The following is an 11,484-nucleotide window of genomic DNA, read 5'->3' as shown; positions in this document are numbered from 1 at the left end:
AAAGTGCTGAATTTAATAGTAATTATACTTGTTTTTAGACTATTTGTACCTAAATAATATGAGGGTTAATTTTAATATAAAATATATTCGATTCTAGCATAAAGTGATGACTTTAAGAGGAACTATACTCATTTTAGTGTATTTTCTATCAAATTGAGCATAATTTTTTCCCCGCCTCAATTGGATGGTAAATACTAGATTTTCTTTAAATGGTGTTAAATTTAGGAAGAATTATATTAAAATATGAAAAAAAATTGTGCTCAATTTAATACAAAATATACTCGATTCTAGTATAAAGTGCTGACTTTAAGAGAAATTATATTTATTTTTGAAATTTTTATACTTAAAAAAATTTGAAGGATAATTAAATAATAATATTTATATGAAAGAATTGAAGTAAATAAAACTATGCAGGTTAATTACTTTCTTCTGATAGTGAAAAAAAGTTCACTCAATTTATTCATTATTTAATAATAGTTCAAACAGTGGAAAGGACTAAATAGACGAAAAGAATATCGAATAATTAACAAAGAGGGAACGTGAAAGTGGCCAACAAGTATCAAATGCCTTCACATCGCTCCTTTTCTGGTTTCATCGTCTTGTTTATTTCCCTTTTTTTCCTTCTGATTTCATCTTGCTCGCCATCATTGGCATTGCTGAGGTACGCTCTTCAACTTCTCATCTGACGTTTGTTGCTTTCTCAAATGATCTATGTGCATGCGGTGTGTTTATGACATTTTCGTGTGAAAGAGACGAAACTTGATCTTTGTTAATTGGCATAGTAGAAGCTGGGAGGAGCTATTCTTCATGTATTGGTGTCGTTTTCTCATAGTTGTGTGGGAAATTTCACATTTTGAAACCATCAAGAAGAATGATGGACAATTCGGTTTTTCTTTATCTTACCGCTTTTCTTTATACCTGGGTTTGGATTTGCAATAAATGCTGCAATTTTTTTTTTTACTTTTTTTTTATTTCTGAATTAACAAATAGACGCTGTAAATTTACTTACTGTGCAGATCATGGTTGATCCTTGCTTGAGTAACTTTTGTGGAGGATTGGAATCAGCGATTGTGAAATACTTTTGGAAAAAATTAAAGACACACACTTCTTATTTTATATATTGTAAAAAGAAATTTGAGAAATTCAAACAGCAGTTTGATCATTTAAAGGCCATCAGGGATGGGACACAACAAAAAGTAGAGGCAGCTAAAAGGAACAATGAAGTTATCAGCGATGAAGTCAACTTGTGGCTAAACGATGTGCTTGAACTGGAGGAGAAGTTTAATAATATCGAAAACAACTTCAACAGGATAGTAAGGGATGAGAAATGTTGCATCCCTAATTTGGCGCCTCGTTATAAGGTCGGAAGGGACGCTACCAAGAAAAAGGCCGAAGCATCAGAACTTCTAGATAGAAAGAACTTCCAGGTTTTTTCTCATACTATTGATCCATCAAATCTTGGTCATTCTTCGAACAAAGACTTTGTGAGCTTTGGCGCCACCAATGAGGCAATGCAAAAGGTTATCGATGCACTGAATGATGATAAAGTGAATCTGATTGGAATATATGGCATGGGTGGTGTAGGCAAGACTACATTGATGGAAGAAGTAGGCAGAAAGATGAAAGAAGCAGAAATATTTCATGTGGTAATAGATGTTGTTGTGTCACATAATCCAAACATAGCTCAGATCCAACGCGATATTGCTGATCAACTGGGCATGCGTGAATCCTCAAATAAGATGTTGACCACTAGGTTGAAGCAGGAGAAGAAAGTTTTGATAATGCTGGATGATGTTTGGGCACGACTGGAGCTAGTTAAGGAAGTTGGGATTCCATACCGAGAACACAAGGGTTGTAAAGTGATGCTTACCTCCCGCAAAGCTGAAACATGTAATGTAATGGAAGCTGATGTCTCAGTGGAAGTTGCCAACTTGTCCGAAGAAGATTCATGGCAACTTTTCAGAATGAGAGCAGGACAAGTTGCTGAATCTGATGGCATAGAACTGGTTGCAAGAAAGGTAGCACGAGAATGTTGTGGTTTGCCGCTGGCAATTGCTGTAGTGGGAAGGGCATTACGATCTTACAAGGATGCAAGTGCTTGGGAAGATGCCTTGTCCCAACTCAAGCAATCCGTTCCTTTACACATGGAAGAGCTAGAGGAAAAATTGTTCAAACCACTAGAACTAAGTTATCAAAATCTGAAGACTGCTGAACTAAAACAACTGTTTCTCTACTGCTGTTTGTTCCGTGAGGACTATGACATCAGTGAGGATGAAGTAACTCAATATGTAGTGGGAGAGAATTTATTGAGTAATCTCTCCACTTTAGAAGACGTACGCGGCAGAGTGCATTTTTTGCTCCAGAAACTGAAACTTTCATGTTTAGTGCTTGATAGTAAGAAAGCCGGGTGTGTGAAGCTTCATGATGTGGTGCGAGATGTAGCTATATATATTGGCTCCAAGGACAACAACCATTTTCTTGTTAAAGCTGGACTTGGCCTTAGAGGTTGGCCGGAGTGCAAGAACTTAGCAGATTGCAAGCGAATTTCACTCTCAAACAATTTCTTACAAAAATTTCCCGAAAAACCAAATTGTTCCAAACTAATTCTGTTGTTGCTGAATATGAACCCAATTACTAGTGTGCCAGACAATTTCTTTGAAAACATGGCCACACTAAATGTTCTTGATTTTAGTAATACGGACATTACTTCTTTACCTTCCTCATTGACATGCTTAAAATGTCTAGGAACTCTCCGTTTAGACAGATGTAAATGGCTGATCGATATAAATGTTGTCGGGGAACTAAAGACTCTCATAATACTTACCTTGCAGGAATGCAGAGGTATTAGTGCATTACCGGAAAGTCTATATTGTCTGGTTAAGCTAAAGCTTTTGGACTTGTCGAATTGCACAATGCTGCAGATACCCAGAAATTCGATACACAAGTTAACTCAACTCGAAGAACTTTACTTGAGAGGCTACAATGTGACTGAAGCACTACTAGTTGAGGTTGCATCTTTGAAAAGCTTGGTCAGGGTTGAGTTGTATGTCAAGTACGCTAAAGATTTTTCTGAACAAATTATTCCGGCCGATTCTTACAAAGTCTTGCGCCACTTCATTATATATAATGAGTCAGATCGGTTTTCACTGGCTTCTAAATACCAGAGAAACATTTTTATAAAGCAAGCAAACCATTCGATGATCAGTTGGGGTAAGCCTTTTCTCAGGAGAGCCGAAGAATTGAGGCTCGATAGTTGCCAGTGGAATTTCACAGATCTGATACCCTTAGAGAACTTGTCTTGCTTTGCCACTCTGAAGTCTTTGCTCATTGTGAACTGCCGTCAAATCCAATGTCTTCTACGGTCAACTGATGATACTCCATCGAATGCATTTGGCGAGCTCATGAAGCTAACCCTTTTGGACATGGAGAAGCTGGAACAGGTTTGTCATGGCCAGCTTCCTGCTCATTCACTCGGAAAATTAAGAACACTTGAATTAAGAAGGTGCAGAAACATTATTGACATTTTGCCACAAGACTTGCTTGTGAGAGTGCATCAAAGTCTAGTAGAGCTTCTTCTTGAAGGATGTCCCGGGCCACATGTACTGCTAAATTTTGAAGGGCTTGGGCATGATTCCGTTATCTTTCCGAAACTGCAAATGATACGACTATCTCAGATGTCGAATCTAATCAGTTTCTGCAATGGAGTTGTTCCTCTTGGAAGCTTGCATAACCTCACTACTTTTGAAGTTGTTAATTGTAAAAAGTTATTGAATCTGTTCTCGCAGACATTGGACGCAACTCATTCACGATTACTACCATCTGAAACTTTTAAGAAATTGAAGCAACTACAGATAATGGGATGCCCATGCCTCAAACATGTTTTCTTGCCAAGCATTGCAAATGAGCTTCATAGCCTAGAAAGATTGGAGATAAATAATAACGGCTCCATTGAGACTATTATCGCTGACGAAGATGGTTGTGATTTGAAGAAGGGGGCTTTCCCCATGCTCAAGAAAGTGGTGTTCATCAAATTGCCCAGGCTAAGATATTTCTTCGAAGGAGAACCGACAAAAATCTTGGATTGGCCATCATTAGAGTACATCCACGTCGTTGAGTGTTGGAACCTAGCAAGACTGCCCATTGAACGTGGGAGCTTCCAGAAGTTGGAGAATGTGCATTTTGTAAGATTTGACAATGTCAACTGGTTCAAAACATTAAAATGGGAAGATCATACAACCAAGTCACGCTTTGACATCATGTAAGAGCTTCTAGGTCATTGTTTTACTTGAACATTCTACTAATCATTTTACCATTCCAATATGATAGAACCTGGAAAAAAAATTCATTATCAAGATCTAGCTTTGATCCTTAATGAACTTTGAATTATTGTTCCAACAAACTGATGTTGTCTGTAACTTGATGCAGTCAATCCATCAATGAAGTCAAGTAGACTCCAACTTTGAAAGATGAATTCTTTTTGTGAAGTGTGATGATTCTTCTTGCTCTCTTACAAGATTTGGCAGCCATTTAAATCTCTAGATTTGTGTTTTAAAATTGGGTGGGTGTGATCTAGAAAACATTATCTTATTGAACAATAATTGTAAGGTATTTCTCTTGTTCCTTGCAGTTTATGTTTCATGTAAAAATGATAGCAAGATATTTCTCTTGTTTGTTCCACTTTGGGCTTGCTTCCTCAAGGATGAAGACTAACCTGCATGAAGTAACACGTGTCCGATGTTTAAGTCCATCATTGGCGATGGGATGTGGTGGAAGTAAGGGAAAATAGAAATATAGAATGCATGGAGAAAGGAGAGAATAAATCCAACTCCTCGTACCATTGTTAGCTTAACTTAGCTCCTCATACCATTGTCAGCTATTGAACCCTAGGGCTATTGAGCCAAAGGGGCATGGACTACAAGAGCATGGATTCATTGTCCATTTCCACAGAGCCCATTCAAAATTCTGATTTGTATTTGCTTAGCTCATACATTACATCGGCCATATCTAGTTCCTAGTTTCGACCCATCCTTACAAGGGAAGGTCTGGGTTCCCACGGACTAGCATAGCTAGTTCATGCAAGAGTGTTATTATTAATAGGTTTGAGATTGATTCCCAGCGAATGTCCCGTTGGTTGCATCAACTCCTTTTTGTATGTTCTGTTGTTATTGGGCGAAGTCTTTCATGATTTATCTTCCTTTCGGATAGTGAGAGTTGTCCTAGAGGGACTGGCAAAATAACGATTTTATCTTATGCTATCAATGCACGGAAATATTTAGGCTTATGGTTTTCCCAGATACTAGGTCCAACATAAAGGATTTGAGAAAGTCAAGCTGCTCGGAGGGGCAAGTTGAGTACAAAGCTCAGAAAGATGCCCTGTACATGGAGCTGTGGCACAACCCCTAGTGAAATGTCTTGAGGATTTAGAATGCCAAGTCAGGGTACTCGGGCTGCCGAGTCAGGTCTTTGGGTTGCAAGGGTCGAGTGCTGATATTGTTGAGTACTTGATACCAAATGATGAAGATGCCGAGTCATGCCGAGGACTTGGGAGTTCGGGTTGAGTTAAAAGCCACATGTATTGGAACTACTGACATGGAGCAGGGCCACGTAGGTACTAACTGACATGGAAGGGGATCACTATCTTAGGCTATCATGAGTCCTCCCTCCCCCTTCACGTCAGGCTGAGAATTAACATTAAATGAAACCCGATTAAAAAAGTTTGAATTTTAAAAGCATTCGGATATTCTATTTTAAAAATTTTATTTTAAATTTTAAATAGAATAATTAAAAAATATTTACATCAAATTCTTTAAATTATGCATTTATAAATAATATTTTTCTAAATTTAAGAAATAAATTCCATTCTCTAGATATTATACAACAAAAAGAGAAAAAAATAAAGAAGTTGATATATGATGTATTGAAAAATAAACATCTAAATTTAGTAAAATATTTTTTTTACCTTAAATTATACAATGCTCTAAATAGATCATGTTATCAATGTACGCCAGCCGTAATGGACCTCCTACCGATAATTTAAATTACATTGTCACATCATCGGACGACATATTACCATCATACCCTCTATCTAACTAAACTATGAACTGATCTTTTGTCGTTGTCCTATCAAATTAGAGGCAATGATTACTCTTTCCATTAAAGTAATTCACCAATTGTTTTCTATTTGGTCGTACAAGCGATGGTCACTCTACGAGATAAGATCCTCTGTCTTGAAAATATTATATCATCATGTCCCAGTGTCAATCGGACGAACTAAATCATATCTCAAAGATGCAGTGTACATCATAAAAATGTCATAGCCGTCCGATCGACGCTGGGACATAGGGACATAATATTTTCGGGACAGATAATCTCATCTCTCACTCTACACCTCTCCTCTCAGCTTTGATCGGGCATCTCCTGAATTTCCTGACTCGCCCAACTTTGAGAAGGAAAATCACTTTGGCTGAGAACCAGGTGATCTGAGAAGGTTTCTACCTATTCAAGATTGTGAAACCATTAATCACCCTCACCTACGTCCAGAAATATCCTTAACTTACCTTCGTTTCCCCCTATGTTGTTTTTTTCCTAGAGACTTGCTTCACACTTTTCCATTCCCATTAACTACGTTGCCCTTAACTCTTTTCCTAGCCTTGCTGGAACCAACATCTATTAACTTCCATGGTCTTTCGGTTCCTGTACAAGGTGACCGGTGTTCCGATATGATTGCCAATTTCTAAGAGCGAGCCCTACTTCTCTTTTCCTTTTCGACCTATTGGGTGGACGAGCACCCTCCAATCCCTGACTGACTTTGGTAGATTTAAAGAGTCGACTTTTATAAACATGACAACCGAGCCCTCTGAGAGCAAATCAACCACCTGATTGATAGCAAGCTCTTGTACTATTTTGGCCCGAGCCCCGCAAAGAGGGCATCCTCTAAGGAGTCCAAACAGGAGACTCGACTGGCTCCCTCCTAGAAGGCTGAACAACTGAGGCCCGAGTTGCCTCCAAGAACTGAAGCAAGGTCGAGGCCCGCAACCCTTCATTCGCTAGAAGTGATGAGTCATCAAAAAAGCCCCGAGTCCTGGTGGTGAGTTGGCCAACATTGACAGAACCTCCAGTAGCCTCGGCAAATCCTTGGCCATCGAGTTTGAAGGGTCGTGGCTTCTCAAGTCCTCAAGGCATTTTGCTCGAGGCTACGCCTGACCTTATGCAGGGTACCCTTCCGAATTCCATACTCAACTTTCTCCTCCAAACATCTGCTTTCACAAGTTCCTTAGTATAAGTCTAGTCCCTCAATAGACAACAATCTAAGTCATACATGAGCATCATTTGATCATGTCTAAAAGCTGAGGAGATGACGCGCTGGGCAGGTAGTTGTGTTGTTGACCGAAAGAAGACTTTAGCAAAGATGATGAGTTGGGGCAAAAAAGATGCTCTGAGTGCCTCCCTCCTCTCTACACACAAAGAAGAGTAACATAACGTTAGACCGAAAATCAAGGAAGAGGTTTTTGGCTCAGGTCATTTGATGCTTAACCCAGTATAATGGCCAAGTAGAAAAACAGAGAGGAATGCAATAGATGCGTGCACGTAGTAAAAAATGATGTGTCACGTGAACGTAGCATATTTGGCCAACGAAGATGACCCCCTTTATATATCATCTCTCATAACCTTTATAATTATGAGGTGACAGAGAATATTGGGTGTCAAAGGACGTTAAGTAAGTGAATATGTATAGCCTATAAGATGTACAATCATCTTTCGAGGAATCTTCCGTTACCCGTATGTGCACCCCTTTTGTAACTTACGCTATTAATGAGGCGATTGAGGAAATATGCTATGATCATGTGTCGTATGATAGAAAGTGTAAAGTCACCTTCGAAAAAGGTTCCCTTGAATACTTATGTTATAATAGAAGAATATTTTCTAATAAATAATTGTTACTCTCTGACAGGTTGTTATGATTATCTGATAATGTTGTCCCTTGGAGGTATTCCGGTCGAATCTTTAGCCGACCGACTATATATTATAATGGCAGATTGGTACATAAGTCTGGTACTAAGTACAATAGGGTTGTCTGACTTCTGGGTCACACGACTATATATTGTGTAATGCTATGGATTTGATATTGAAGCACTATGGAGCTAAGTCTCCTAGGTGCAGTAGGTTCTATGACCGACAGGCCATATGCTGGGATACTTGCATGAGGAACGAAGAATCAAGTCCCAAAAGATCCAATCGATCGATACTTTTAGCCGACAGTTCATATGTTGAGAGGCTCGTCCCTAAGATGATAACATGAGATTTAGAAGTTCAGACAAGTCTATAATGAGAATTGCCTTGTACATATTTATCTTTTGTACATATAGGAGATTAGCGTGTTGAGCTGTGTAAACATAACCGGCGTTGTTACCAACCATATGAAGAAATATTGGCATATGAGAAGACTCATTAGTTGTATACTGAGATGACCAGTTATATACTGAGAGTCATACTGTAGTGGTGGAGGGCTATCTTGTATGCCCGTCCGGCTCTAAGGCCATTTAGGTTTAATTTGTATATCTTAGCATTGAGCTCCATGAGTCTGACCGACTTAAGAGGTGGCTGACCATATGTGGAAAGACTTGTGCTATAAGAATAGGAAGTTGGGTCTCTAAACTTAGCTGGATATGTGATCGACTGACATTGTGGTAGATCGGTTATCTGTTAAATCCGATTGGCTTATGGCTGACAAGATATATACTAGGTGTCTTAGCACAGAAGTGAAGTACTAGGTCCCTTGAGTCCAACCAGCTCTTGGGCCAATCATCCTCCTATTGAAGGTTTTAGTGTTGGGCGAGGAGCAAAGTCCTATCAAGAGTGACACGTTGGCTATTCTCTCATCTTAACTTTGATCACCACCTCATCTTAACTTTGAATGACACGCTTTCCCTAGACCCATTCATAATCATAACTAGACAAGGCCCTTCAAAATATCGGGCGGGCAAATATGAATCATAATTAGGAATGAGCCCTGTAGGTATGGGTCACAGATGGCCATGATCTAGACAAGCCCAAGTCATCACTCGTTAATGCCCCCTCAAAATAAGTGCTCCCTCGGCCCATAACCCTAAGGCCATCAGTCATATAAAAAGGAGTTAAGATGACAATGATATACGTGGCTGAGCTTATACCTTTCTCTCTCCGTGCATTCTACTCTCCCATCATTATAGATTGACATAAGCTTCGGGGCATGGTGTCACGATAGGATATTTAGGTCGTCACTCAAATATTTACAGTTCAAACTCCAACTACGATTTATTTGTAAGAATTTTTTTCTTCAAATAGGGGACGTAACCAAAGGATACTAGATTTTTGAGTTGGTCGTCGTGTACGCTTTCTAATTTATTCTGATAATCAATGAAAATCTTTCATGGGACTGTCTCATAAATAATCAATAAGATTAATTAGAATTATTATTTTTTTTATTAAAAAAATTATAGATGGACATAAGTATCGACTTTGTTTTGACACTGTTATGCTTGTTAAGCCACGTAGGTTTGTCATCATCCTTGGACAAAGCATCCACGTTTGTAGCCAGTGAGGAGGCTACTGGGAGGCGGGTGTAATAGATTTACAAGAACATCTATAAGCAAGGCGGAGCCATACTTAACTAGGGTGAGCTCCATCTCCATCCATTAAAAAAAATTATTAAATTTTGTTTCTAGTCCTACATTTTCAACTAATCTAAATTTTATCTGTCACGGCTGCTTCATCTCCCTGCACATGACATCGCAATGCACTGCTTGCAATTTGTTGAACGAGCAACAACGCTAGAGCCTACTTCCTTGGTCCTCCTCACAGGCATCTGGGCGCGACTCGACAAGCACAACTATAGTCTTCCTTCTCCCTAAGAGCAGCCGATATTTACATGATCATTGCTGCAGTAGCAATTTTTTAATATTATTTAAATTTATTTTTTTAAAAAAATCACTTTAATTTTAGATCAATTTTTAAATTTTAGATTATTTATTTTATTTGTTAATTTTTTAATTGTATATCTTATTTTAAAATATAGTTACTAGCTCTTTCTTTTGGGTATAGTTCTCTCCAAACCTATGCTCTCATCATAGATTCTTTTCCTCTCTCATTGATATTTCTATGTTCTTTTTATCTTATTTATTAATCATGTGCAGGAGCGGAGCCAACGTAAGCCCAGTTTGGACAATTGACTGCACTGAATCATATAACACAACATTACACATTGTAAAAGGAAAGCTAAGCACTCATTACAAATTGTCCACACTGAGCAACAAATTACAACATTACACGTTGTGAAGGAAAAGCTAAACAAGATTTGAAAAAAAACTAAAATGATAGATCCATAGCTCACATTATAAATGAAACAAAAAAGTTTTTAAAATTGGAAGACAAGTTAGAAACTGCCATAGATAGCCTCAAGCTCGGCGCTTACTCAAACACCATGGGTTAGGCTTGTGATATTGATCGTACAACGATTAGATACGCTTCTGCATCGTTACTGGGTGGGGCAACAGTCGCTCATGAGACTATCACATTGTTGCCTTGTCAAGTAGCATGAGTGACCACGCCTACACTAAATTAATATCCTAGCTCCGACTCTGATGATGTGTCCTTCTCCTTCCTTATTAGTCGAGGGTAAAAATATGATAAATCCCATTCAAGGGATTCTCCAAGACTCCCCTACGTAAATTGAAAGAGAGATAAATCATTTTAACCTGACAAAACGGTTCTTTTATATGAAGGGGCGAGGTATTCTCTCCTCCCTTATTAGTTAGCAGCAAAAAGATGTGTTTTTTAAATAAATTAGAATTTTTCATTTATTTTATAAAATACTATGTTAATTTAAAATACTATGTTAATTTTTTAAACATCCTATTAATTTTTTATTGTATAAATAAAAAATGAGTATCTTTAGTTTCTCTTGGCAATTTTAGATGGAAAGTTTTTACAATTAGTTGAATCTTGAATTTTTTTTTTTTTTTTTAAATACGAGATGTTGTTTGATATTTATGATTTAGATTTATTTTTAGAATTAAATATTTTTGAAAAAAATAAATTCGGAATTAAATATACTTGAGATATTAAATTTTATAAAAATAAATTTTAATTAAATTAATATTTTTTAATAATATTGAAAAATTAAATAATTTATATTTTATTAATTAAAAAATTATTATCAAAACTTGAATATATAATTTTATTAGTAATACTTCTTAAAAATTAGATTTTTTTAATAATATTTATTTATTTTAAAAATATTTATTTTAAAAAAGATAAATATTTTTTTAATAAAATTTGCCTAGAGCTTCTAAAAGAGTTGAGACGACTCTAGGTACTAAATTCCTCCCAGGACAACTATGTATGTTAACAAGGGGCACTCATCAAGGTGACGATTTTATCTTTTGCAAAGGGGCACTCAACAGGATTCGGATGTGTGGAACAGATCGAAGGTGTTTGACCTGAAAA

The 11,484-nt window shown here is 37.4% G+C and overlaps 1 protein-coding gene across 1 annotated transcript; it reads left to right on the top strand.

The window, feature by feature from the left end:
* The first annotated feature begins 604 nt into the window (after window positions 1-604).
* LOC122008500 (probable disease resistance protein At4g27220) lies at window positions 605-4,561 on the top strand. The gene is made up of 2 exons (XM_042564246.1): window positions 605-4,258; window positions 4,426-4,561. The coding sequence occupies exons 1-2, from the start codon at window positions 1,020-1,022 to the stop codon at window positions 4,448-4,450; spliced, it is 3,264 nt and encodes a 1,087-aa protein (XP_042420180.1). The 5' UTR covers window positions 605-1,019; the 3' UTR covers window positions 4,451-4,561.
* Window positions 4,562-11,484: the final 6,923 nt, after the last annotated feature.

Source organism: Zingiber officinale, chromosome 8A, assembly GCF_018446385.1.
Source record: "Zingiber officinale cultivar Zhangliang chromosome 8A, Zo_v1.1, whole genome shotgun sequence".
Lineage (NCBI taxonomy): Eukaryota > Viridiplantae > Streptophyta > Magnoliopsida > Zingiberales > Zingiberaceae > Zingiber > Zingiber officinale.
This window is presented reverse-complemented; position numbering and strand designations above follow the sequence as displayed.